A 25,869-nucleotide genomic window follows, 5' to 3' on the forward strand; every position below is an offset into this window, starting at 1 on the left:
ACACCTGCCCTACAAGGACAGGCTGAGAGAACTGGGGCTGTTCAGCCTGGAGAAGAGAAGGATCCGGGGAGACCTGCTACTGGCCTGTCAGTATCTGAAGGGGGGCTATAAGAAAGAAGGGAACAAGCTCTATAGCAGGATGTGTTGTGACAGGGCATGGGGAAATGGTTTCAAACTGAAAGACCAGAGATTTAGACTAGATGTAAAGGAAAAAGTTTTTATAAGAGTGGTGAGGCACTGGAATAGGTTGCCCAGAGAGATGGTAGATGCTTCATCCCTGGAGACATTCAAGGTCAGGCTGGACAGGGCTCTGAGCACCTGATTAAGTGGTAGGCATCCCTGTTCATTGCCGGGGAGTTGGACCAGAAGACCTTTTAGGGTCTGTTCCAACTCAAACGATTCTGTGATTCTATATCAAGACCAAAAACCAAGGGATTTTGATAGGAATAACATTTAAAAATGGCTACATAAGTATTCCAGATAACATGGATTTGGATCCAGAGCTGTTTGGTGCTACCCTTCAATCACCTGTCCCCAGACAAGGCAGTATACCAGCAGGGTATGGGTGAAGGTGTCACACAGCACCTGGCCCTTCCCACAGACATTCACAGGAGCTGCCACTTCCTCCCAGGGCATGGAAGAAAGCAGAGGGGAGCACTGGGCTCCAGCAAACAGTGATGAATGCCAGTACCCACACAGCCACCAGCATTTTCCCAGGACACAACATCTGTGCTCTCCTTGTAAAGTCTCCTGACTGCTACATGGGGAAAAAAGAAAAGAGGCTATTCAAACTCCCACTTCATTTATATGGTTTTGTCTTGTTTGGAGGCTTTTTTTATTTTGTTAGATGGAGGTTCTTCATTCATTCTGGGCTCTCACACTGAATGGAGTTTTACTTCAGAAATCTTCCCTAAATTATTACTCCCCCCACCCACCCCACTTGTTTACAGCTGTAAGAGGAATGCTAACCATACAGACTGACTTTTACCCTAGTAGGCAGCTGAAATACAACTGTCAGAAACACAGGTGGTGTCTCAGGTACTGGGGCAAACATCTGGACAACTCTCATCTGTGCACTGCAGGGCAGCAGGGAGGAGCCCTGACACAGCAGCATAGCATTTATCTCTTGCAAGAACCTTCTCTGCCTCTAACCAAGATTCCTCTGTCATCTGAGAAAAAGCAACGCAGGCAAATCTCAAGAAACATAAAACCTCATTTGTGCTACGGAAGAACCTGAAACAAAAGTCCTGAGAACCTAATCATTAAAGCAATCCTGACTGTGCATTGGCAAAACAATTTTTATGTCACCTAAGAGGAGCTTTTTGACAGTGGGCATAAAGGAGATTTATGAAGAAGGAGAGGCAGGTGTACCAAGACTCACCCTTGCTTAAAAATATGCACAACAGTGACTGTCAGCCAAAAAACCTGAGCAGGGGAGTTAATAAGTCAAAATTTTCAGAGGTAAAGCTCAATATTTCCAGGCGCTCTCCATCCTCCCAACAGCTGCACCTTTTATCTGGGTCCAGGGTGAGCTTTCAGGGAGAGCTGCTCCCTGAATCTTTGTGTGCAGGCCCTCTGGTCATGCCCACTCCCCAGGAAAGCTCTTGTATGTACAGACAAGGAAATGGCTCTTACGTTTTGCAGGGCATCTTGATACTGTGGCAGTGAAGACAGCTGTGACTCGGAGTGGTATGGGGACAACCCTTTCCTCAGAGTCCTCAAATCTCCAGTGCTGGATTGCTGCAAAGACAAAAGGAAAACAGGACAGGCTGTATTAGCAAGAATGAAAGTTATCTCCTTTCTTCTAGATTACCTTTTCCCACAATCACCATCCGTTCCCATAACTTCTCCCTGCAACAACAGCTCAAGTGACCACTGTGATACGATGCCTTTCCCATGCCCACACCTGGAGAAAGCATTTGGAAGCAGCTGGAGGTGAAACTCTCAAAGTCTGCATCACTGAATGACAGAGTGAGAAGGCATTTTAATTTTACCTAAGTTCATGCCAGTTAAAACACTTGTAAAGATGCAAATCCACCAGGAGATACTTTCCAGATCTTTTTAAAGCAACATCAGCTATTCCAGTCACCTGCAGTTGGAGAACAGTAAGTGTTTGTAAACAGTGCTACTGTAACTCACTTAAGCTTGCAAAAGGAGTGTGAAAGCAACAGTTTCTTATTTGGTTATAAATTAGCGTGCAACCACAAGACTTAAGTGCAGCCATGTAAATAAAGGCAGTATGACTCGACAAACCATACAGACAGATGTAATCAACTGTCTGCGCTCAAGGGAAGCATCAAGTGTTATAGGGGTGCTGAATGATATCAGGACAGTAATATCCGCCTCACTTTATTTGTTCTCTCACTCTGCCATTCTGAAATGGGATGGTCTTCAAACAAGAAGAGTTTCTCCTTTAAGAAAGCATACCCATAAATCATCAACATACGAGTAGCCAAAATCAAGGGCCTGGGAGAAGATTATATCTTTTTATTACCAATAAATATCCTCATTAACTTTACATTTTTATTTTTTTTAAGAATATAAAGCAATGCACTGCCCTTCATTTTAAAGCCATAAAATCATGACCTCTTAGATATTTATGTTCCATTAAGACTTCTGACTTGCATCTGCTGCAGAAATGATGTTTTTCCACTTCAAAAGAACCAAAGAAAAAACCACTGGTGCAATAAAATTTAACGAGAAGTCTCATAAATCAGCTCAACTGTATATAAAAAAACCCTCAGCAACCCCAAAGGCCTGACCATAAGCAAGGCTTTAGGGACAGTGGCTGCGTGCATATCTCAGAAACATGGAAAGTTTGTCTTTGTTTCTTGCTCCCTAACCTTGCACAGAGCAGATTCAGCGCACTCAGAGTGGGTACATCATTTGCTATAGGTGTCAGAAACATTTTCTTGTAGCCAGATGGTCTGCTTAGTGCTAGTTCAGCTTTTGTTTGATCTCAAAATGCTCTTTTCTTTCACAAGCATTCTGACCCACACATCCTATTGGCTTTCATTTTACAAGCTGTGAGGAGAAGGACAGTCTTCAAGAAAGTCGTCACAAGAAATGGATGCTAGCCCTGCACCACCCGATGTACCAGGAACTGCTGTATTTCACATAGAGGCATGATTTTAGCTTAGGGGATGTCTAGGATTCCTTGAATTTACAAGGCGACATCAGAGAAGACCATGGCCTACATTTTGTTTGCCTTTCACAACAGAGCCCAAAACAGAAAGATGTGCAGAAGAAGCCAACTCCTGTATACGAGAAGACCAGAACAAAAATGAGTTCTCTTCACCACAGTGAATACTTTCAAAGGAAGGTCAGAAGGTCGGAAAGAAAAATGGTGACCAGACCCTTATCTTCCTGGTAACGCCCCAGATGTGTCATACATAGGAGTCTCCTGGTGGTGATACTGAAAGGATCGTAACCCATCTGGTTCTGCTTCCACTGCCCATGCAGCCACTTCTTCACTCCTTACGGGCACCAGGGGCAGCAACCTCGAGAGAGGTCTCTGCGGCCTGCTCCTTCAGTGTGTCCCCACACACCCTTCCCAGCCTCTGGCTGAACAGGCCCTAACACAAGCACAAGAAAGGCAGCAGAAACCAGCGCAGAGAAAATGTGAGGATATAGCCATGCACTGGAGACCCCAAGGCCGTACATCTCAAAACTCTACTCCATGCTCTGCCTCATTGGTATTTAGACCATCAAACACATTCCCATTGTTTAAGACTTCTGCAAACTGCAGTGAGACATGCAGCACGCCATGTGCTTGTGGGGAAATAGGAGCATGGAAACAGGCATGAAAAAGAGATGAGGTGTTTGCCTGTTTGTCTCCCAGGAACTTGTCTTCTTGCCCCAAAATCTCTAGGGGTAGTCTATGCTAGACCTAACATGTGTTTCAACACACTACAGGTCATCCTTGTAGGAAGTCAAAATGCCAGCAAAGGAAACAAGGACACCAGAGCTTGTTCTGGTCAACACACACCACCACTTCGACTGAAATCATGCTGGTTTAAACTGATTTAACTGACCTGTGCTCCTGCCTGTAAGCAGGAGTATGCATTAATTTCAATTTGGCTTAAATTGATTCAAATTGTGTTGGTAAATACACAGATACAGTCAAAACCCTGCTCAAACAAGTGTTTCTAATGGATTAGTTCAATTGCTTTTTTTAAACAAATCCCATTTAAGACAGTGAATCTGTGTGTGACAAAACTACTGTTAGGTTGTTTCAGCAACTAATGCTGATGAATCTGATCTAATGCACTCAGTTTGATGGAAAGATCCCCACTGAGTTCAGTGAACATCAAAATGAGCCCTTAATTAAAGAGTAGGAAATAAAAAAAAAAAAAAAAAACAAAGAATAGAAATCTAAGAAACAAAAAGGCAGAACAGAGACATACTCAGAAGAGGAATGGGGCATGGGGTGAATTCAGTAGGGCTAGAAAAATCATCGCCTTCCATTATTCATAACATGTCTGTGTTGGAGATGACCAAAGAACCACTTTTTCCTACTGTTGTCAGTAGGGTTTCCTACTTTTCCTACTGCTGCCAGCAGGACAGCCAATCCCTTTCAGGAGCACTCCGCTCAATGCAGTTTTACTTCTGCACTTTTTAGAACGTTTCAAATTGCACCGAGAAGTTTTGACAACAACCGAACAGTCACAATTCTGCACTGTTTATTTTTCCTGAACTAAAAGCAAAAGTGTATTTTTTTTTTTTGCCATAGAAGGAAAATTGCTTTTTCTTCTTTTTAAATTAAAATAGTGTAGTGATGCATATTTATCAGACCTTTCTAAACATTTATACATTCATTGGGCTTGGCTATCAGTGTTGGAGCTAACCAGGAAAAGAAAGTGAAACCCTTATTAAAAAGCAATATGACTAATGATGCATCAGAATGAGTAGCCATTACTCTACTTAAGCCTAAATTAAAAATCCTGGTATTTGCATTGTCAATTCATTCACAAAATGAAATCTCTTATTACCTTACCCAATTTTCATTACTGAGATGTAAGTGGAACCCAAATTGCTTTTCCAGTCAGAACAGCATTAAAAGTACAATCACTGATCATCCGCGTTCATCATCACTGTTGAAGATTATCTCAATTAATGTGCTACATGTCTATAATAAATTACCTTTCAGGTAAAATCACTTCCTATTTCATAGAATCACCAAGGTTGGAAAAGTCCTCTAAGATCATTCAGTCCAATCATCCACCTATCACCAATATCTCCTATTAAATCACATCCCTCAATACTACATCTCAACATCTCTTTTAACACCTCCAGGGTCGGTGACTCCACCACCCTCCTGGGCAGCCTGTGCCAGCAAGGCTTCAAGAAATTAATCACCAAAATAGTTTTCATTTGTACTAAAAACCTCCATAGGAGAGTGCTGATTTGATTGGACTTCTAGGGGGCATGTTTTCTAGGCTGAGGTGCAGTGAGAGATGAGGGACACTAAAAGAAATGGAAACTGCAGGAGGAGATCTGAGGCACACAGTCAGTCTTAACCCATTCAAATTTACAACCTGTGCATCCTGAAATACCTTTGTCCCCTCCAAATGCCAACAAGCAAGCACTGACAACTCTGGAGTACCTCTTGATCTTTTACTGAGGCCTTTTTGTCAAACACTTGTTTCATCCAAATGTTTAAACAAAAAAAACTAAAAGAAAAAGACGGAATGGAAAGGAAATTGAGAAACATCTCAGAGCAGTACAGAAGTGCAACACCTCCTCCAGGTCTAACCCAACACCACTGCACGTTGTCACCTCCCCTTACCAGCTGATGAGCACAGGGACAAGCCTGCATACCACCCTAACAGCACCAATAGCTCCACAGAGGTCCTCCAGACACAATAACTCTTTATTATCTGGAAATAAGGATGTGACATTTATTGCTGTATTTTTTCAGGTAGGCAGAACTTGAACTGACCTCAGAATATACTGCAGTTGGACCAAAGCCTGAGATCTTTGTCAGCCCTGCTAAGACAGAGGTGTACGTAAATATGCCCCTCCTGGCAGGGAAAGAATTTTTACCTACACATGTCAGTGCGAAAAAAATATAACCAAGAAACCATATTTTTATTAAAAATGAGCTGCAAGCCCACCTTTCTTTCTCCCTAGAAAACAGAAGTAATTTGTTGACTGCCACGGGTGGAAAGTAGCAAGTATTTTCCATACAAAATAATTCCTCATTTAAACAACTTAGTTAGAAGTGAAGGTGCTTAGCAAGGCCTAGAATTACATTGAAGAACAAAAACAAAAAAACAGCAAACACTTGTGCCTATCAAAGCCTTCCATTCTTCTATCAGGGAGAAGAAATGGTACCCTTTGACTTTTTGACCTGATGTGCTGAGTGATTCGATTTGAAAATAACACAAATAACACAAGAAGATGGATGGTGCTCGTGGTATTTTAAGGTCAAGTTACTATGAAGAAACATTTATTTTCCTTTCTGTTTCTGTCCCGTAAAGTCAGATCAGTGCTGTGGCCATGTTGAACCAACTGTGAAGATAAAGCGTTGAAAACTTATAGACAAGTCAGACAAATTATCTTTTCTGTTACACTTCAGCGTTACTTCTGCTGGAAGGGAGAAAAGAGAGAAGATAGGCATTTAATTCTGCAGCACTTTGATCTAACAAAATGGACTGTTCTCAACAGAAGTTAAACGTAGCAAGAGACAGAAATTTACTTGACAGATACTTTCAGCATTTATGAAAGATATTAGCAAAAAAACCCAGAACGATTTCAATTAGAATTATGTGCCGAAGTAGATGAGAAAAAATTAAAAAGCGATGCTGTCAGCTTCCAGTAATTCATGAATTAGCATTCAAAATAGGGTCGTTACATAAGTAGCCTTTAATTGAAAACACTATTTTCTCCTTTCACTAAGTCATTACAGCTGAAGGCTGAACAGAGGTTAAAAAAGAAAGAGCAATCATAAACGATCAGTTTGACTCTGTGCTCTGGGGAAATATTAAAGCCTTTACTAAGAATCACAGCTTTCCTTCTTTCCTGGAATGTGGGGTCACATTGCAGCAACTCAGGTGCGCACCCACAAACACCCCATGCCTCTGAGAACCCCAAAAAGGAGCTTGGCAGATGTGATGTGGTGCTGGACTGCTGGAGATCCATGCCCTCCCAGTGTGCTGCAGGAGCCAGGAGGAACAGTCCTGCTGGAACCTAAGGCTATGGCTGAGCACCTGAGATGCTGCTTGTGTCACTTCTTAACTCATTTGTAATCTTCAGCCCTGTGAAAGCTTCCACTCCTGGTCCCTGTGCCATGCAGAAGAACACTAAGTACCAATTCAAAGGCCAGGCTGCATATAAAGCCTCATCCAACTCTTTTCTGCATACTTCTGGGAAGTCCCTCAATGAAGGGAAAGGGAAACACATCCAGTACCAAGAACAGGATCAATCCCACATGAGTCACTGACATCAGGCTGCCCAGACAAGTGTCAGTTCAAAGGCTTTATGACTATCAGCATTTCCTACAACTGGCATTAAGCTCAAGAGACGGTAGATTACATACACATTAAATTTATTAAGAATTTATCTCCTAATAAACATAATTTTAGATGAAATTAAGCATCTTAACATGAAACACAACTAAAGGGAAAGGAGTACTGTGATGAGTTCAGTACTGGCAACACAACATTCATTTTTTGACATTAGATTCTTTCATTAGATTTTCTTTGGACAAATTGTTATGCCATGCCAACGGCCAGCTCTTAGAGAGAGCAGCAATTTCCATTTTTTAGTGGCTACTCCATTCTTTTACAAAGCACAGGATTTCCTTCAGCTGTAGTTGACAAGAGCTAACGGCTTTAAGTTGCACCAGGAGAGGCTCAGGTTGGGTATTAGGAATAATTTCTTCTCAGAAAGAGTGGTAATGCAGTGGCACAGGTTGCCCTGGGAGGTGGGGGAGTCACCACCCTTGGAAGAAATGTGGAGATGTGGCACTGACAGACGTAGTTAATGGGCATGTGGGGGTGGGTTGAGCTTGGACTGGAGGATCTTAGAAGTCTTCCAACCTTTATGATTCTAATTTAAACATTATGGTGAAACTGGTCCCTAACCATAGAGCAAGCACCCCATACTGACTATGTGCGCCCATAAGAATTTGGGCTTACAATCTGGTGAGTTCTCTACATGAAAAACTGTGTATATGAAAAAAATATTCTTCATATTCTACTTCTACCCATAAATCTTTGATGGAACTCTGATGAAAAACTCTCCTGAGGCCTTGGCTTTCTGTTATTCTTGTGATGATAAAAAGGAAGGAGGTTTTATTTCAGCTCAGTGAGTTGGGCTGCCTTCATCTTTATGGACTACTGTACTGCCCATTACCCGAATTGCTTGCTTGTCACTGCAGTATAAATACTTAAACCTACTGGCAACAGTTTTCTACACCATAATTGTCCCAGTAATTGAAACTGCATTAATTTTGACACTCAGCAACCCATTGTTTGCAGCTGGGTAATTAAATGGAAGGTTTAGCTCAAAATCTTTTCCTCTTATTCCAAACACATGCTGCTCCTGAAGTAATTTACCTAGAAATACCAACTTCTCGTGTGGGTAAATGGCTTTGATTTGTAGCTGGTCAAAACTCAAGATTTTACTAACAAACATCTCTTGTAAAAGTACAGGATGGACATAAAAAATAATTAGAGGCATATTTAATACATTCAGATGATTAAAAACTGGAAATGGCCCATATTAGTATGTGAAAGAACAAGCAACCAGAGCCCCAAACAACCAGCACCAGTATTAAGAGGCAGCCCCCAGGTCCAAAAAGCTGCTTGTGGATGCACCAGCTATCTCTACCTTACTGAAATTTCGTGGCAAGCTGTTGCAGTCAGCCAGCTAGAAGGGAAACGAAGAACATTATATAGACATTTAGAACCTTAAACAACAACAACAAAAGATATTTTATCATCTTGGATTCATTTATGTCTGTACCACAGATCACCAAAATCAGCTGTTTTTACAAGCAACATTTGACATAGATAATACTACTATCTGAACTTCAACCCCAATTTCCCATATTAATGAGTGAAGTCTTGCAGAAACTATTATTATCTGCACAAACGTTAACATCTTATTATCCCGATTTTGAGCATGGTGACCCCCCAAATACAGTTGACTAAGTTGAAGCACCTTGCTTTTACTCACAACTACAGATATTTTAACAGACCCAAAGAGCTGAACAGCACTATCAGAACAAACCAGTCTGTAAGGACAACCTGGCCCAAGTTCTACAAAGTCCAGCAGAGCAACTCTTCATATTGTTGAGGTACAGCAAAACAGAAATGCATCTCCAACTAAGTGAAAGAAATGCTGCAGTAAGTCAGCAGAGAACCTGGTGGGTGAGCACACAACTGCTGATCCTACTGCTGAACATCCCCTATTGCATCACCTTGCTCAAAGATCGCCCCTTTCTCTCATTAGTCAATGTTTTAGGGTCTCATGCACCAGGAGGTTGAAGGATGTGCAATTTCATTGTGTGAAGCCAGGTAATAATTGAATTAAAGCTCTGTAATTGCAGTTATCACTACAAGACATTCAAGCAAAAATAAGCTCAGCAAAGCACACATCTGACTTTAAGTATATGTGAAGAGTCCCATTAGCTCCAGTGGCATTTATCAGGGAAGCTGAAAACCACACACGTGTGAATGCAATTAAAAAAATCAACGTGTTTGATTTCTTAAGAACTCAGCAAACAAGAAAAAAAAATAAGGAATGAGATTAAAACCATTTAACATCTCTCATGTCATATGAGCTTTCAGTAACAGGAGAGATTAAATTCCTTTACACTGGCTCATATCCCTGTTGTGTACACAGTGCACCCTGAGATCATTCCTTACACTGGTGGTAAGGGCCTTGGAGGATTATGGTGTTCCCATCACCTCATTTCCCAATTCCCTCTCTGGTGTTCAACCAGCAGGTCACAAACAAAGCTTGGGAATAAGCACCCCACTCCCACTGATGCTCAGATTCTCTCCCCTTATCACGAACTGCATGCGTACAAGTTGGAGGGGCAAAGCAGCAGATTTCATCTGCTTGCAGTGGTAATAAAAACTGGAATTCTCTATCGTTGGGGGAACTAACATTTTGAGAAAGGCTTAATAAATATCAAGAGACAGTAAGAGGCTTAGCAGATTTTGCCATGTAAAACCACTACCAGAAAAATATATTCTTATTACTATTTTCAGTGGGGTATGAGCAATAAAAGCAGTGCAAGTTTCAAACCTCTCCATTCTCTGTAGCAACTGAGGCGAGAACTTCAGCATGCTGTTAGTATTCAAGAGTGTCTGCATCTTTTTCCTCTTGTTTTTGACCAACAGAGAAAGATCAGCCCCGTAACTCATGGGAGGCTCAGATAATCAGCTCAAACCAAATTGCAGTATATAATTATAATCACACAACTGGCAGGTTTTGCTCAAGAGAGGACAAGGGCTGGCACAGCTGAGATTCAAGCGGTACAGCCTATAACCCAAATAGAAATGCAGCTCAATAGTTAACACGCCAAATGGAGCTATAAGCATTGACATTCCATGTAGCCCTCATCTGGTCTGTGGCTTGTAAGCAATAAGTTCAGGAGTCGCAGACTAATGGAGCCCATCCGTGGCTCATTAGCAGCAAAATCAGTCTCTTCGTTAGTAAATCGATGGAGAAGCTAAGGAATGCTGCCCCAGTTCCACTGTGTGAGTACACGTAGATGTGGATGTAGCATTATTCAAATAAACTCAGGACCATGCCCTCATATCACCTCGTGTTTTCATTTCTCAGCTGTGCTCCAGGCTAGAGGCCAAAGGGAACCCCTGCAGCTCCTGGCAGAATCCTGGCCAAAGGACTGCAAATGGGGGTTCCCCATACCCCATAAAATAAAAGGGCCGGGAGTGTGAAAAGCAAAGACCTAAATCCCCTGCAGGCTTTAGCTAACACTGCCGCCAAGCTGGTCAAGCACTTTGATGGCAGCCCCCAGATCCGAAAAGCTCTCTTCTTTTTAAGCAGTGCTCAAGGCAGAATGGAAACTCAAGCTCCTCTCTTCTAGTGGAACACTCAAATATTCAAACCACTTTACTACACCAGAGCAGAACAGGTGGGAAGAATCAGCTGAAACAAGTCTGATTTTTGATGAGATAGTTTGAATGTTCTTTAAAAGTCTGCTATAGTTCTAGATTTGCATTTTTGACTGTGAAAAGCAAAGCAAAACTAGAAACATGTAGCTTTGGCTAAAGTCTCTTTTTTTTTCCCCCAAAAGTAAGGGAGGTTAGCACCTTTTCTATACTCCCCAGGTTGTTTTCAGAGAGCAGACACTGAATATTTCTTGAGCTGCTCTAGAATTCAGCACTGAACTTATTGCAAGTCTGGTTTTTAAGCCTCTGCAACCAATGCTTAGTTTCTCTTTGAAATCATTTTTCAGTCTTTATCAGGCTGACTGATCACTGAGAAGCTGTGTACTTTGAACCTCTCTACATGTTATAAAGACACAAAATAATGTTACTTCATAGCCCAATCTAGCTTTAATTAACAGCTTTTTTTTTTCCCCGATCCTGTCCTTATAAGCAGAAAAAAGTGGAATCTGGGGAAATTGTTACAAAACTGGTTAAGCACAGGATATGACTAATCCTGCATTTCACAGCTGGAGGTTGAACTGAGCCTCATTAAACCCAATGTTCTTGCTCACCCAGAACAGAAACAAATGGGGCATGGAAGATCTCTGTGTAAGTCTCCCTCATACCCACACTATTCTACAGCAATATAAAATCTCCAAATTTCAGAGAGTGCAACAGAGAACATCTCATAACAACGTGGTTCTGTATGAGCTATACCCCAAAAAGAGTGGAATTCTGTAGAAAGTCCTTATTTACTTGAAATGAATATTCGGATGAGGACCCAAATGTGCATCTTCTTTTTGATTAATTAAAATAGTATGCAGCTAAACATTTACACAGTGCATAAGAACAGGAATACAGCAGCTCAGGGCATGTCATCTTCAGCACTCTGAATTCAAATGGAGACTAAATGCATTGGAAAGCTTTCGTGTCTGACTCGCTCTCCATTACAAAAAATCCTATTTCCCCTGTGATACCTCAAATTAAAGCAATTATCCTTATCCCTCTCACACACAAACACCAGGTAGGCATCAGGGAAATAAAGACAGGTTTGTAATTTTGCTCCATTGCGGTGAGCACACGCAGTACTCCCAGCACACATCACAGCCTCACAACAAACCTGTGAAGCTGCGGTTCAAGGAGAGGCCCTGGTGTGAGGACCTGAACCCAGCCCTGAGAAAAGTGCACAAGCAGGAACTGTTAACAGCAGGCTTGGCACACAACAGGGTGATCATAAAACAAGAGAAGAAATTGCAGCCTGATCCTCCTGTAGCCACCAGCCAGCACACTGTGTGCAATTCCTTTCTCTCCTCCATCCTCCGTTCTTCAGGAAGGGACCAAACTCCATTGAAGTGCGTTTACATCCTTATCCTGTGTGGTATTGCTGACCCCTGAGCTCCCTGAAATCCCGGGATCCATTTTCTCCTCCTCATTTTCAGAACAATATGCCAGAAATTGCTTGCTGGGTGTACGCCTGTGCCAGGTGCACAGAAGTCAGGCTAAGCTTACAGCTTCTTAAAGGGAAGGCCAAGCACAATTTTCAGGATTTTGTTTTGGCATACAAAGGGTCTCCCTGGGATACTCTCAATCCCCATCAGCAGGCAGGTAGGCAGACGCTGAGGTGCTGGTAATACCGAAGTCTATGTGGTGATTTAATTAAATACTCAGATGTTCCTGATAACTCCCCAGGGTTGTCCCCTCCCTGGAGAAGGATTCTTCCTATTTCTGCTCAGCACAAGGGCTCCTGGCATTCCTCCTCAAAGAAACACCAGGATCTCATTGTTAAATGTCTGGCCACTCACTTCTGCCTTGAGTATCCGCTCCCTCCAAGCTGGGCTTTCTGAAGCCAAGGTGTGCAACGTGCCATGGGCATCTCTGAATAGGAAAGTGCTTCCAGCATACCCACCCTGAAGGGAAAATATGGGATCAGAGACACACCAAGCCCACAATGCACAGGACTTCACTGCAAGAAGTGAGAAGAGTGGACGAGACCATGAAGCCTATACATTTTGCAATTTTAGCTGTGTCTAATTCTTACCATTGTACAGAATGATCTGAAAATGTAAAATAATGTGAACGATGGCCAAAAGTTCATCACCGTTATTATCTCTAAAAGGCATGCATTAGTTACAAAACTGCCCAGAACTGACCTTTTGAGCTCCCAAAGCTGTTAAATACAGGTTTCTCCAATCTTGAGGGAAAAGCATGTAATTACCAATTCATTTTTAGTTTAAGGGGCAGTGTGAGGTGGCTTAAGGGGTTTATTTTCGACTCGGACGCTCTCAGCTCAGCAACAAAAAGCAAATATGATCTCTCATCGCAGGGGTTGTATCTCAGTAACATGGAAGGTCCCCCCATCTCCCTAATCAAAGGCTGTAACAGAAAGTTCAACTCTCCAGTACGTCTCCCTCAAAGACACAGAGGAAAAACAGGACTTCTCACACACGCTGTGGAACAGATTAAATCCCTGCACACAGCAGAATGCAGTGTACTTCTTCCCTGGAGAATTGCAGACAATAAAAGGGATGCCTGCGAAGCTCTCCACAGCCAACACCCAACGTTCCTGAGAGCTTACGTCCTTGTTCTTTACACCTCAACTAAAACTTGAGAAAATAAAGTTGTCAGTTAAACCTACACACGAGAAACATACTTGGATTGCTCTTCTCCTATATAAGGAAGCTGGAAACCAGCCAGGGATTGCCACCACACCTTGCCACGTCAAAATGCTAGCCACTGTGAGGTTGCCACAGAGGCTCCTTGGGAGCCTAGTATGAGCAGCTCCTTTTACCTTGTTCTGTGTTTGCAGAACAGAAACCACCTCCACTTGGAAGACAGGTTGGCACCACCAGCTCCAGGACACTGTGAAGTCCTTGCTACTGGGGTTATGCCACAGACATCCACCTTCTCAGCAGTGGCATTTGGTACAACATCTCTCCGAACAATATAAACCAGGCAACAAGATCTGTGTGCTGTCAGAACTGCTGCCAGGAGTTTTGCCAGCACAGTGGTGCCATTCACAAGTGTCACTTTCTAGATAACACAGCCATGTCACCAAAACAACGTAGTGTAAATCTGAGTCCAAGACAGTATCAAACTGAAGTCATTTCTCCGCAGAGAAAGGACGATGGGAAGAGCAGTGATTACTGATGGGTAAGCAGTTTGAGAAGAAGTTCGTTTCCCAACTAGAAATACACATCTTTTTCCCTAGAAAGCAAAAAAAGTGAAAACAAAACAAAATATCCATATATGGCTATCATATATAGTATTCACTTCTCCATTTACTTTCCTCCTACCGCAAAGTGCAACTCATAAGAGATGGCACTTCCTTACCACACAAGAGAAGGAACAGCCTTCTCCATTAATCTCTTCCAATGAGTCACCAGAAGAAGAGTAGAGTGAATCACAGCATGCTTGGGTGCTGGTAACATGCACCATGCAAGGCAGCAACTCCAGCGCATGTTGGGAAGCTCTCACATCTCTCACCAAGCTCTTGCTTGCGACACTGAGCTTGCCAGAAATTCAAGAAGCATGTGGACAACTCTCAGTCATACAGCCTGATTTTGGGTGGTCCTGTGTGGAGCCAGGAGTTGGACTCGAGGATCCTCACAGGTCCCTTCCAATTCAGGATATTCTAGGATTCTACGACCCTTGCACGTGAAGACAATCATCACATCTCAGCATAGCCTCACCTGCCAGACACCAAAGAAGATAAAGCAACAAATCTCAATCAGGATGCATCAGCTAGCAGAGATGCGCTGTCTCACAAGTCACTGTAATATAAATCCTCCCATCAAGCTCACAGTATCATTTGCAGCAGCAGGCTTCTCAGGTTTCTCTAGATGAAGCACTATTTTAACTCTATGTTTAGCATTTGGAAAGTAGCCAGGAAGACTTCCATAACCACCACTGATTTGTTAATCCCTTAATGCACAGGCACTGTTTGTTACTTAGGATGTCAGGTTTCATCACTCCTCAGCACAGCGGTGATAGAACTTCTTGACATCAGACTGCAAATATTATTGCAATGTCAGTACTCCCAGGGAGGAAGCCAGGCTGAGTTAAAATGTGACTCTGGTGTTGACAAGCCAGTTTGGCATTGTCGGGTTCAAACTGCCAGGATCACCTGGCAACTTCAAAAACAAGAGAACTGTTGCCAGGATCCTTTTTGAGTCCTTTGAGTCTTAGCCCAAGATCCGCATGGTAACAGATAAACACCTTCCAATGAGATGAAGCAAGAAAGTGTGGTTAAGTGGATTACACTTCTCCAGGAAAGTGCTGGGAACGATGTGTACACATGCATGTGAGTGTGTGCACAGACAAGTTTTCCTTGCTTTTCTCCCTCTTTTTGTCCATAGTCTGTGGGCTCTTATAGAAAATGAAGCATCAAGGCAGAAGGGCTGAGCCACCCATTAATTACTGACTGCTTTTTTTTTTTTGACCTCAGAAGGTAGACCCAACAGAATGCTGTGCTCGGCCACAGCAGGATGAACCCAGGCCAAGGGCACATTGAGCAGAGCCCATCCCCAAATCCATGTGTCCCTGGCAGCTGCACACACGCAGCCCATCTGCTTATCGATATCTCCAATGGAATCATCTCGGGGCTTCGGCCACCACCCGCCAGCACAGGGGTTGGGAGAAAGACAGAGGGAGTTAAAATTAAATTAGCAATTGATTAATACTTGAAGCCACTCAGTAGCTGTTGTTGAGTGTCCTTTGGGTGTTATAACCCTTCGGTGCTCCGTGTTCCATGCATCACAGGTGGCAATACCAATAAGGAAACGTGACACTTGGGGCAATTTCTTAAAAGCTCACAGTCTGGTCAAAATGTGGATTTCAATCAAATTATGACTTACCAGAATGTATTGACATTTCAGTAAGCACATAGCCTTCTTTTATATTGTGTTGTTTAACAGGAATATTTTGGAAATAGAACAAAATAAAGATATCAGGGCAGTCTGTGTTTCAGACTCAGTGAAACACAAAGAAAAAAAAAGAAAACAACTGACAAAGAAGTTTTGGACTATTCTGAAACAGCACTTGAAGTAAGAAGCAAAGTTTATGGAAAAAACGTTTAACATGCCAGGGAGGTAGAACAGTGCAACAGTGAAAAGATGCAGAGAACAGGGAAAAAAGGGGGAACTCTTCTGATGGTTTAAATAGACAGCTCTTCACTGATTTCAGCAGAGCTGCCCTTTGTTACATGGAGTGCTGTGTTGTAGGAGATCCAGGGGACATATCAAACAGAAGGATTGTTTTCTTCCCACTGCTTGACATTCCTATATATAGGTAAGTAAGCACAAGGAATGATCAAAAGCCCAGCGGCACGTGGAGTAGACTTTGAAGGATGGATGCAAGCAAAAAGTGCCAGTTTTGAAGATGTCTGCTCTGCTTTCAGCGAGATCACAAATAAAAGCTGGGAGCCAGCACTGCACAGAACTACTCCCAAGGCTGCTCTTTTACTACAGCCTTCTCATTCAACAAGATAAAAGCAAATGTAAATGGGCAAGCAAGGCAAAATCCCGCAGCAAGGACACCGGCGACGCCAGAGCCTCATACTGCATGGAGGTGTCCACGTGCAAGCACAGCGCGTGTACTGCTGCTGCCAGCAGAGCCCCCCTGCCCACCCTTTGTGCATATCCAGCTGTACTCCTCAACACACACAGGGACACTAACAGAGAATTTACTTTTTTTTTTCTCCTCTATAGCCAATTTTGAGGTAGCATTACTGCAGAAGGTGGATAGCAACAGAGGACCAAGTTCCATTATCAGGGAATTCATAGCATTATGCTCTTCACCTTGTAAGAAATCCCTGCTGAATTCAGGTGGGCAGGCAATTACACAGAAACCGGAGAACAGAGCTTGAGGCCACATTAATACCTATTAGCAAGTAAATAACCTACCTGAGAGAGAAGCTTGTTGTCATCCTCCAGCAGTTTCACTTTCGTTTCAAGTTGTCTGATGTAGTTGGAAGATGAATCTATTGGAAAAAAGAAGAGATATATTTCAATTTCTTGTGTTACAGGTAAGTGCTGTCACATGGCAAGGCATTTCTTTCCCCTGTGGAACACAAGTTTGGGAAAGAACTAATGACTACAAGCATGATGGGTAAGAAGGGGACTCCACCAAAAGGTTTTTTTCCCACTCAAGAGCCGAGCTTCAGTAACAGCAATTCCTTCTGTGAGTGCATCAGTGCCACCAGTCTGGGGGAAGGGGAAAAAAGGAAGGACAGTGAGGCTGAAAGATGGAGTCTCATAATTTTTCTCAAATAACTTCTGAGCTTTGAAAGATGTGCTCGTTCATCTAAAATGCACCAAAACACTCAAGGACAAAACAAGATGCCACTTCGGAGGTCCAAATGAACCAAACCCTTAAACATACACTTTTTTCTTTCAAAACCAACTGAAAAAAAAATCACAGAAATAAGAAGATCTGTGCCAGAGTTCCCAGCACAGTAACAGGGTGTGAGGCATACAGCCAGGCTCCGAGCCGAAGCATACACAGCCTGAAGCGTACAGCAGAAACGCCTACACATAAGACCTCTTTTTTCTAGTGGGACTATACGACAGAAGCAGGAAAGCAAGGTACAGCACAACCCCACGTAGGACGGCAATTTTCACCCTGAAGAAATTGAATGGCCAGTTTACCCTGACAGTAAGACAGCAACATCAGTGAGGGTGACCTGGAGCAGAAATAACTTCCCAAATGTCTTTGCAGGGGGCTTACTGCTACCCAAAACATCTGCTTTTTGTTCTGAAATATGCTTTGAACCAATACATCTGCTAATTTTACAGGGAAGGAATTAAAAGAACCCAGGAGAAGCCTTTTAGCCATTTTCTTTAGAGCTTAACAGTTTGCACCAGCTCCCTCCATCCACCTGTAGTAATTTTGGGAGCGGAGGCTGTGAATTGTTACAGCAGGAGAACAAGGAGGAGGGAGTTTTGCAGCTTTAGCATATGAAAAAGAAACCTGAACAATCTCTGCATTGCTAAAAGGGCCCTGTGAAATGGAATTATGCTTTCCCTCATTTCATTTATTATGGAATGACTGCAAAAGCCACTATTCAGCCAAAGGACCTCACGCTGAGCATGAATCAGAGAGAAACAGAGCGTTACACAGCACAGGGCTGCTGCCGGCTCCATTCCGGACCAGCTCGGCACGGTCAGCAGGCATCCTCAGCTACATCCCTGCACACAGAAACACGTGCACATGCACATGTGTAAGGTTTAGGCTCGCACTGTGCCAAGAGGCTTATCTTCCTCTGTGCCAGCACCTGCCAAAGGCACTCAGCGCAAGCCTGAATGCACTTCCTTGGCCACTCTTCAGGCAGTTTTGCAGAAGAGCTAGCAGGCAAGCTACCAGTAAGCACTGAGAGCGCTTTGACCAGTCGAGAGAAAAACTGGAACATGCTTGGAGAAGTTCTACCATAGACAAGAGCCAAACCACACATAAAGGAACAGCGGGACCCATCGGAGTAAAGTGCCCAACTCCAGCACACGCTATCTCAGAGGAAACATGTTCACGGCTTTGTTTTGATAATGCTTTGTACAAAAGCAGGAAATCCAAATAAATCCTCATAAAAAAAAGCATAAGAAGACACCATAGGGAGCTGTGTAAGTTCAGTGAATGGTTTAAGTGGCCAAAAGGCTCACAACAGCATCGCCTTCAGCCGCAGAGATGGCAAACTGTCTGCCCAACAAAAGCTCAACCACGAACGGGGTCCACAGATGCCAGGAAAAGAGGGCAAACAAAGCAGGTCGTGTGATCGATCCACAGCGCCTTCCCAGCTGAGGTCTCATGCAAACAGTGCCATGAGTTTAGTCATGCATACAGAAATGCAGAATAAAATGCTGCAGAAGATCTCTGCTTTAGTCAGCGAGATTTCAGCACTAGCTTCAAGAACTCGCTGAATTAGTAATGACCCCATCCTCCATTAGGGTGATGAGGAATTTAAAATCCTTAAGGACTTCACAGAGCACAGTTTCACCTCTTCTGTACTCACTGCTCAGCCCAGTAATGCCCATTTGGCTAAACAGCGCCCAGAACAGCCTCAAGCTCCATCAAAAGATGTGCTGAGACCCCACCTCTTTCATTTGTGTGCTGGATCTCCATCTGCACATCTGGCCAGATAAGTTGTCCTCCTGTGCTATGCTCCAGCTTCACCAAGAAGTACGTGCAGCAGAGGTGAGCACCTTCATGCAGTGAATGGAGTGATCTCAATGCATCGGCTCCTGACACTCACCTCAGAGTATCAGGGCACCCAGCTCCAAGGAAGGATTCAAAGCAGTGTCAAAGGACTGACTACACACCTTCTGGGGTCTCAGAGGTATGGACTGAGCATAGTCCATGAGTGCACACCTTGCACACACAGCAACACTTGCATAAACAAGTGCAAAAATGTTAGATAGTGCTATAGATCTGTACGTGTTGCAGGTCACACACACAATCTCCAGAACAATCAGTCTGTACTGAGCCTTTCTCCTGCTTGCAGTTCAAGTCCACTTCACAACCAGCAGTGCCCCCACCACTCCTTTGGCAATCTCTTATCACTGCTTCACGTTTTGATTGTGCCACATACGGAACTCTATGCCACGCTGTGTGTAAACAGCAATAACAACAGCTTACAGGAACTACTTCTGAGCCCTCCTCTCCATCCTGTGCCCTCAAAAGGCAGAGAAGCTGGAGGAGGTTGTTATTGGCACCCCTACCCTCCAGCACAGGGGTACATGGCTCAAAGTAAAGGCTCACACCCTGAGCCTCACTAGCAACGCTCTTCATGTGGTGGCTTTAGCACTGCTAACATCTATACAGAGTTAATGTTAAATGGTTGAATAGTGACACAGAAGCTGCTGTGTTTAGGTCTTTAGAGCTACAAGGAGTGACCAAAAGATTGGCCATAGCTGCCTAAGAAAAGGAAACAGGGAAAAAAAATTCTCACTTTTTTCAAATCCTTTGCAGAGAAAAAGGTATTCCTTGGACATGCTGGGGAGGCAACCTTACCTTTAGCCTTAAAAACCTTCTCTGAGACTTGCTAGAATTCCTCACTCAACATTATCCAACCCCAAACCGTGTCTGATCTCAGTTAGAAAAAGCACATCACAGCAATAGAAAATTTAAGTAGGAAAAAAAAAAAATCAACTTAGCTCTTTTGTCAGCAGAAGATGCTCCATTTCAGGCAAAGGCTGAGAAACAGTGCTCAGAACCACCACCATCCTCACCGTACCCTAGGAGATGGACAGTCTCCATCTTCTGGGCCAGCTTGTGCTGAGGTGGGCACCAGACGAGCCACTTACATCTTGATCTCAGGTTTAAAGAATCCCATGACAGCAGACAGTAACACTCCAGGCAGAGACTCTCCCACGTTAGATCAAGAAACACATTCCCAGCATTCTTCTGCTTCTGACCTTCCTCTTATCAGTGAGTTCCCCCCATTGCCTGCCTCCCTCACAGCCGTGGGGTGGGGTGAGGATGGCCCCGCTGACCCACCCAAGAGAGGCAGCAGAGCTGGAATGTTGGCAACTTGGACCCCCTCATTCCCATCATTAGGAATGATTAGGAAAATGAATGGTCTCTGCACCTTGTCAAAGCCTGCTGTCAGCCCTGAGGAATGCAGCGCTTTCAGCCCGAGAGCTTTCTCCCTGGCAGCATGAGCCAGACCCCTGGCACATGCAACTGTGCCATCACCTCACAGAACAACATGGCACCCACTTTGAGCCCACCCACACCTGCTGGTGCATTGCCAGAGGCCTAACTATGTCCGACCCCATGTGGCAGGGTAGGACACAGCTCTGTGAATGCATGGCACAATGAAGAAGTACATTATTAAGGATGGAAGCCAAGGACACATGAGAAGAACTTCTCAGGAGTGTGTCTGGTCAGCTAGCATGAGATGACAGCAAGACCAAAATGGTCCTCTTCTCACACTCCTCAAGGTCATGGGCTGCAGCTATAAGAGCAACATTTGCCTTAGTTCATAGAATCATAGAATTGCTAAGGTTGGAAAAGACCCACAGGATCATCCAGTCCAACCATTGGACCATCCAGTCCAACTACTGACTGGATGTCAATGTTGTCCAACCAGTCGACCAGATGGCACCAGACAGAATTTCCCCTCAAAACCTTGCATCTCCCATCCACAACCCTTGCACACATCAGCCTGGCCACCACTCCTGGAGCACCCCTTAGCAGAAGGAGGCCAGGGCTGGCCCCAGCATAGCACCTCTGCAGGCAGCCAACAAGCAACACTGACAGAACTCCTATCAAGAGTGCCATAATTAGCCATTGCTCACTTACACAACGTAAATGCTTCAAGCTAAACTGTTCGCAGAGCTGTAAAACCTGAAGTCCTGTTTCTTTATAGAGCCTTTGAAGAACTAATTGGATGTAGCTCCTCACATTATCTCCGTGAGAGGTAAAGGAGTTGCATTCCAGCCCATGAAGGAGCATTACTGTTATTATCCACCACTCTCAAGATTTACCGTCTTAAAAAACGCACTCCATCTGGAATCAACTGTGATGTAATCTAGCTGAATAACTTCTCTCCACGTAGACAAACCACTTAATACTCATTACAGCTAAATTGAGGCAAGACAAATCACTCTACCTTGTTTTAACTAAATGCCCTTTGATGGGCAGGAACTGCCTGGCTCCTGAAGCTTTTTTAAAACAGAAATTAGAAACTGTTTCAACAATCAAAACAATCCCTCAGCCTGCAGAGCACAGAGCAGCATCATTTTAGAAAACAGTCAGAAACACTGGAGCCCTTCTGATCCTCATTTGAGATTTCAGAGGAAACTGTCTGAGGGGTAAGTAAGATGAATTATGCATTTATTTTGACAGTAACAAATGTTTTTATTTCCACTTATGTTATTTCTCAAAACCACGAGCACGCAGAGCAGACGCTTGCATTGTAGCAACGTGGTTGGGATCAAACCACATTTATTTAAGCCCTTATACCAAAGCTTTCCTTACTTTGGCACTTGAATAGATGCAAAAAATGCAATGGCTTTACTTAGCACAGTTCATAACAGAGATGCAAGAAGATGTTAACATTGCACTCCTTGGAACAAGGATGCTCCACAGCCCCCCAGCTGCCTCAGTCACAGCACCTGCACCCTGCCTGGGCAAAGCAAAATGGCCTCCTCCTCCTCCCCAGGAGATACATTTACAAGTAGGATTTACAAAAGCAAAGCACAGCTCTATTTGCTTTGTCACTGTCCTGCCAATAAGACCCTTCCACCCCTCACCAAAAGTAGTGACCATAAGGGGATTCTCCCAGACTTGAGGAAGAAAGACACAGGAAGGAGAGATGTCCTGTCAGTCTTATATCTCACCACCAGCTGCCTCATTCTCCCTCACGTGATGGGATGTTGGGTGTTCCTTCTTCCTTTCCTTCCACTAAAGATCATCTCACAGAAAGATCTTCATCTGTGCTCAATAAAACATTTCACTGTCAGCAGTTTTGTTATCACACCTCTACTCTTCAGCACAATATTTCAGATTCTTATAGCCCTGCTGGCTTTGCTTTTTGACACACACAAGCAGGCTGAAAAATGGGCCAGCGGTTACATCTTGTAAAGAAGGTGATTTATTAAGGCAATGAGGCTCTCTCAGACCAGCTGGGAAGCAGATGAAACTCACATCTTTTTATACCTTGTCACTATAGAAAACTTCTAGAGGTGGACAAAATCATAACCCCTGATTTTTCCTAGACAGCCCCCATCTCTCTGCTCTTACCATTAAAACCCACTGATAGAACCACAGAATCATGTAGGTTGGAAAAGAACATCTGATGCAACCCACGGTGACACCTGTCTGAGTAAGACTGGTACGATCAGACCTCATGCAGCTAAAGTACAGGTGATATCTCAAGCACTGAGTAGGTATCAAAACACCATTTAAGACAATAGAGGAGTGCACTGTCAACCCCAAATAACACAGAAATCCAGTCTCAGATTAACACGCACTTTTTTAACCACCCCACATCAGTGGGGGTGTGCTGACAACAAGGCTGTGCTGCTAAGCACTGCTCAGGCAGGATGATGGGACATATGCCACTGGAGCTATTTAATTAACGTTTCCAAGCGAGTCTCTAGCTATGAGCTCAGAAGTTTTCCAAGACTCCATGCTCCCAATTCAGTTCCAGTTCATTAGGCCTGTCTGGGAGCTTAGCAGCCTACAGGCAGTCTGTACAAGTCTGATAAGGTCTCTTCGACTTTGGATTTCACTGCTCACTGCTGCGACTCTCAGCCATGACATCACCTTCCTGCACAGCGGAACATCTGCCCACTGCCACTGTCAACAGCAGCTCGAGAGCTCCCGATACCTTATCAGGATTTCATTAGGACGCAGCTGATAGGAAAGGAGGAGCGTGTGCCTGGCATGGCAGAGCAGCCAGGAGAGAGCCGTCTTGTCTCTTCTGAAAGTGCCTGCCCATATCTCCTTCTTCACCTGGGTGACCTTTACGTTACAATCTTCACAGGGGCCACCCTTCTATCACCTCAAAGCAACGCAGGAGCCACTGGAGAGCACTTGCACCCCGCTACTAACCCATGCAACCTGTACAACCTGCTTAGTGGAAAGGGGGAAATAAAGCAGCAAAGAGAGAGTCTTATCTTGCTGTATGAATTACATCCCTATACAGGAGAATGGTAAAACATTTTGTTGTCTTTCTATAGGAAAAAAACGGTGCACTGATTCCCAAATTTCTCAGCAAAATCATCTACCTGTTCCCACTGCCTGCACAGCCCAGCTCAGCCACAAGGATCAGTCACTACTGTTTGCCCAGGCTTCCCAGGGAAACCTTTCTTTCTATCCTCCAGAGATTCTGAAGGCAAACAACCCAGCAAAAGATTTGTGTTTGCTTTACAAGTTGTGTTTTAATGCCTAATTGTGGACAATACTCTGAGAACAATCAGCATGGGATGTGAGGTTCAGCCTCAGACTGAGCTTTCAAGCAAAAGTGGATGGACTATAATTAGATGCAAACAGTGCTAGAAATATTCATGTCCAATACATGCACAGCCAGACAGCTCTGACTGGTGTATGTGTAACAGAGGGAAGCTGATTTACAGGACCTGCAGTGTGCTTGTCCTGTGCATAGAAAACTCTGCACTGTCAGAGGCAGCAGGTGCTCAGTGGATCAGTTCCAGGTGCTGCAGTACGTGAGGCACCCACCACAGCTCTGCAACAGTGGGCAGATTTCAGGTTTTGCCTGGCCTCTTTAAGATGCCATTTGCTGTCCAACCATGTGGATGGGCTCAACGGACTGCACAAGTATGAATAGAACAATTTCAAAGAGAACAGAAGAACATCCAAATTTTAGGTGGATGAGCGTGATTCTCCCCTTCCGGAATGTGGTACCAGCACTACTATGTCAGTGCTTACTGGCTGATAAGAAGGGAGACAACAAAAGATGCAGAAGCTGTAAGAACAGGGCAAGATCTGACTGACTACTGTAGGTGATGCTGTGCTCATGAAAACCTGCAAGTGGAAAACTGAAGAGAAGGCAACGTAAGCAGCATGAGCAGACTGGAGGATGTTCGATTGCCCCATTCCTTAGTCAATACAGATTCAATCAAAAACGTTCACTTCCCATGGTCAGGGCAATACTGAAACAGTGCAAGATCTGCTGCTACCAAATCCAGCACAGTCACAGCCTACTGTCCAGTGCCAAAACAGTGAATTAGGAGATCATCATAATCTTTCTTATCCTATACCTCTCTGCTATTGCTACAGATGGACAAAGGCTGATCTACCACAGTATGGCCCATGCAGGATCTTCCAAGAGGGACTAATTTTAGATACTGAGAGCTAAATCCCCCACATTGGAGAGACCCATGTATGGCTTCTCATTGGTACAAGAGACATCACTGATGTACAGAAGGGAACAGACAAATCTTTCCATTGACATGACCAGATCATATGAACTACTTGGGCTGGACTCTTCCTTGGGGCAAGAGAGAGGTGAACATAAAGTTGTGTCAACAGCACTCATTCGGGCTGCAAGTCCCTCACAGCTAATGGGATTCTGCAGCTTTAATGATTATGAAAAGGTTAAAATGACCTGCCAGGCACCCTGAGTTGTTTAAGCCTCTTTTCCTTCCTCGTGCTGCTTTAATCTTGGTAACTCAGTCACGTGACCCAGTTAAAAAAAGCCCCAAAGCCGATTAGTGGCTTCTACGACTCAAAACTACTGGCTATTAAGGACTCAAAACATTTGGGATGGTGTGAATGCTTTAGAAAGAGGAGTCCACTCCTTTTGAGTGCAGCTCAACAGATGCTGCAGCCTCCAGCAATCCACAAGATGACGAAAGGGAAGAATTCCTGACAGTAAGGGTACACGCTGTACTGATCTCCACTTATGTCAGTCCAGTTGACTAATTCCTCCCTCCCACATCCAAAACACAATCTCTCCCACCTCAACTGGGCTACTGTCATAGTAGACCCTGTCCCTGTCCATACAACAGCAACTAAAGGCTGACCCACCATACACAGCCAACCTACAATGTCCAAAGCCTCCATTGGACCTACAGTTTTGTGGCAGCATCCCTCAAGTCCTCATGCATAGCAGCCCTGTGGAAAAGCATGCCGGGGACTCTTGCAATTTGTAACATGGACAAGAGTCCATGTCATGATCCAGTAAAAGCAGTACGTGGGATTGTACTGTGATGCAGAAGCAAGAACCCCTATAGAAACTGAGAAAATAATCCTCCTTCATCAGTGCTGCTAAGGATCTTGAATA

At 43.9% G+C, this 25,869-nt stretch overlaps 1 protein-coding gene across 2 annotated transcripts in view; it reads right to left on the minus strand.

The window, feature by feature from the left end:
* Window positions 1-25,869, minus strand: part of CCDC85C (coiled-coil domain containing 85C) — a 102,054-nt gene that overhangs the window by 22,539 nt on the left and 53,646 nt on the right. The window contains exons 2-4 of one of the 2 annotated variants that reach the window (XM_015287778.4): window positions 17,030-17,106; window positions 8,836-8,874; window positions 1,636-1,740 (exon numbers count right to left, since the gene is read on the minus strand). In XM_015287778.4, coding sequence (XP_015143264.1) covers window positions 1,636-1,740; window positions 8,836-8,874; window positions 17,030-17,106 — 221 coding nt within the window. The remainder of the gene's footprint in view (window positions 1-1,635; window positions 1,741-8,835; window positions 8,875-17,029; window positions 17,107-25,869) is intronic. The other variant, XM_421357.7, reaches the window with a different exon arrangement.

Source organism: Gallus gallus, chromosome 5, assembly GCF_016699485.2.
Source record: "Gallus gallus isolate bGalGal1 chromosome 5, bGalGal1.mat.broiler.GRCg7b, whole genome shotgun sequence".
NCBI lineage: Eukaryota > Metazoa > Chordata > Aves > Galliformes > Phasianidae > Gallus > Gallus gallus.